Source organism: Meleagris gallopavo, unplaced genomic scaffold (assembly GCF_000146605.3).
Source record: "Meleagris gallopavo isolate NT-WF06-2002-E0010 breed Aviagen turkey brand Nicholas breeding stock unplaced genomic scaffold, Turkey_5.1 ChrUn_random_7180001851157, whole genome shotgun sequence".
Taxonomy (NCBI): domain Eukaryota; kingdom Metazoa; phylum Chordata; class Aves; order Galliformes; family Phasianidae; genus Meleagris; species Meleagris gallopavo.
In genome coordinates, this window is record NW_011118109.1 from 6,053 (window position 1) to 7,607 (window position 1,555).

Sequence of the window (1,555 nt, forward strand, 5' to 3'; positions counted from 1 at the left end):
TCGAGGTCGCTCCATGTTCGCCATGGATTACTCCTACCTCAACTCCTACGATTCCTGCGTCGCGGCCATGGAAGCTTCAGCCTACGAATTCAGTCCTTGCAGTCAACCCGGCGGTTTCCAATACAGCCCAATGCGGGGAGGTTTCGGGGCCGCCCCCCCCTGCCCTCCTCTCTCTACGGCCAACTGCGCTCTGGGGGCTCTGCGCGACCACCAACCCTCGCCCTACTCCGCCGGTAACGGCTCGACCCCTCCCCAAAATCCCCTCCCCGCATCTCGTTCCGTCGGGGCCGTCGACGAAAAGCCGTGCGGGAATCCCTTCTCGAGAGCCGAGGGAAGGAACGGCCAACGAACGGAGCGCAACGGGAGCGGCGGGGGGTTCGGAGCCGAGCCCGGGGCCGTTCGTGCCGTTCCCGTTCCCGTTCCCGTTCCCGTCCCGTTGCGCTCCGTGCGCCGTAAAACTCCGCCGTCCCGAGCGCCGCGTTCCGACCCGCAGCGGAGCTTTGCGGCGATCCCGGTGTTTTCCCACCCCCCCGTTCCGTCCGTTTCGTCCCTCCGTCCGTCCTCCGGCCGCTCCGTTCCGTCCCGACCCGCTGCTGAGTTTTCCCCCTCGCTCCGTTCGGTTCCATCCGTTGCGCTTCTCGTTGCGCTCTTCCGTCCCGCCGCGTCCAAACGGTTTCCGTTCCCCCGGCCGTTCCGTTTCGATGTTTCCCATCCCGTTCCGAATCCCGACTCGATCCGGAACGGTTCCTTCAGTCCGGTTCGTCCCGGAGCTTCCCCGAACCGGAGCTCGATGTGCCGCGCATCTCCGCGTCGTCCGTCCGTCCCGCTGCATCCCGACCTCCTGCAATCCCCAAATCCCGCATCCCGACCTCCTGCATCCCGATCTCCTGCATCCCATCCCGCTGCAATCCCCAAATCCTTCATCCCGACCTCCTGCATCCCATCCCGACCTCCTGCATCCCGACCCCCTGCATCCCGACCTCCTGCAATCCCCAAATCCTTCATCCCGACCTCCTGCATCCCGACCCCCTGCATCCCGACCTCCTGCAATCCCCAAATCCCGCATCCCGACCTCCTGCATCCCAACCTCCTGCATCCCATCCTGCTGCATCCCGACCTCCTGCATCCCGACCCGCTGCATTCCAACCTCCTGCATCCCCAAATCCTGCATCTCATCCTGCTGCATCCTGACCCCCTGCATCCCGACCACCTGCATCCCAACCTCCTGCATCCCCAAATCCTGCATCTCATCCTGCTGCATCCCGACCCCCTGCATCCCAACCCGCTGCATCCACCCCTTCCCCATGCATCCATTCCTGCCCCACGTATCCATCCCTGCCCCATATATCCATCCCTACCCACGCATCCATCCCTGCTTGCTTCATCCATCCCTGCCTGCATTCATCCCTGCCTGCATCCATCCCTGCCCCACACATCCATCCCTTCCCCATGCGTCCACCCCTGCCCCATATATCCAGCCCTGCCTTCTCCATCCATCCCTGCCCCCTGCATCCATCCCTGCCCCACGCATCCACCCCTGCCCCACACATCCACC

General features: G+C 64.4%; 1 protein-coding gene across 1 annotated transcript; it reads left to right on the forward strand.

The window, feature by feature from the left end:
• Nucleotides 1-6: 6 nt before the first annotated feature.
• Nucleotides 7-1,325, forward strand: LOC109364373 (vegetative cell wall protein gp1-like; the record flags this gene model as incomplete). Its single annotated transcript, XM_019611016.1, has 1 exon — nt 7-1,325. A coding segment is annotated over exon 1 (1,312 nt), but the record flags the coding sequence as incomplete, so codon positions are not given.
• Between the last annotated feature and the right edge of the window lie 230 nt (nt 1,326-1,555).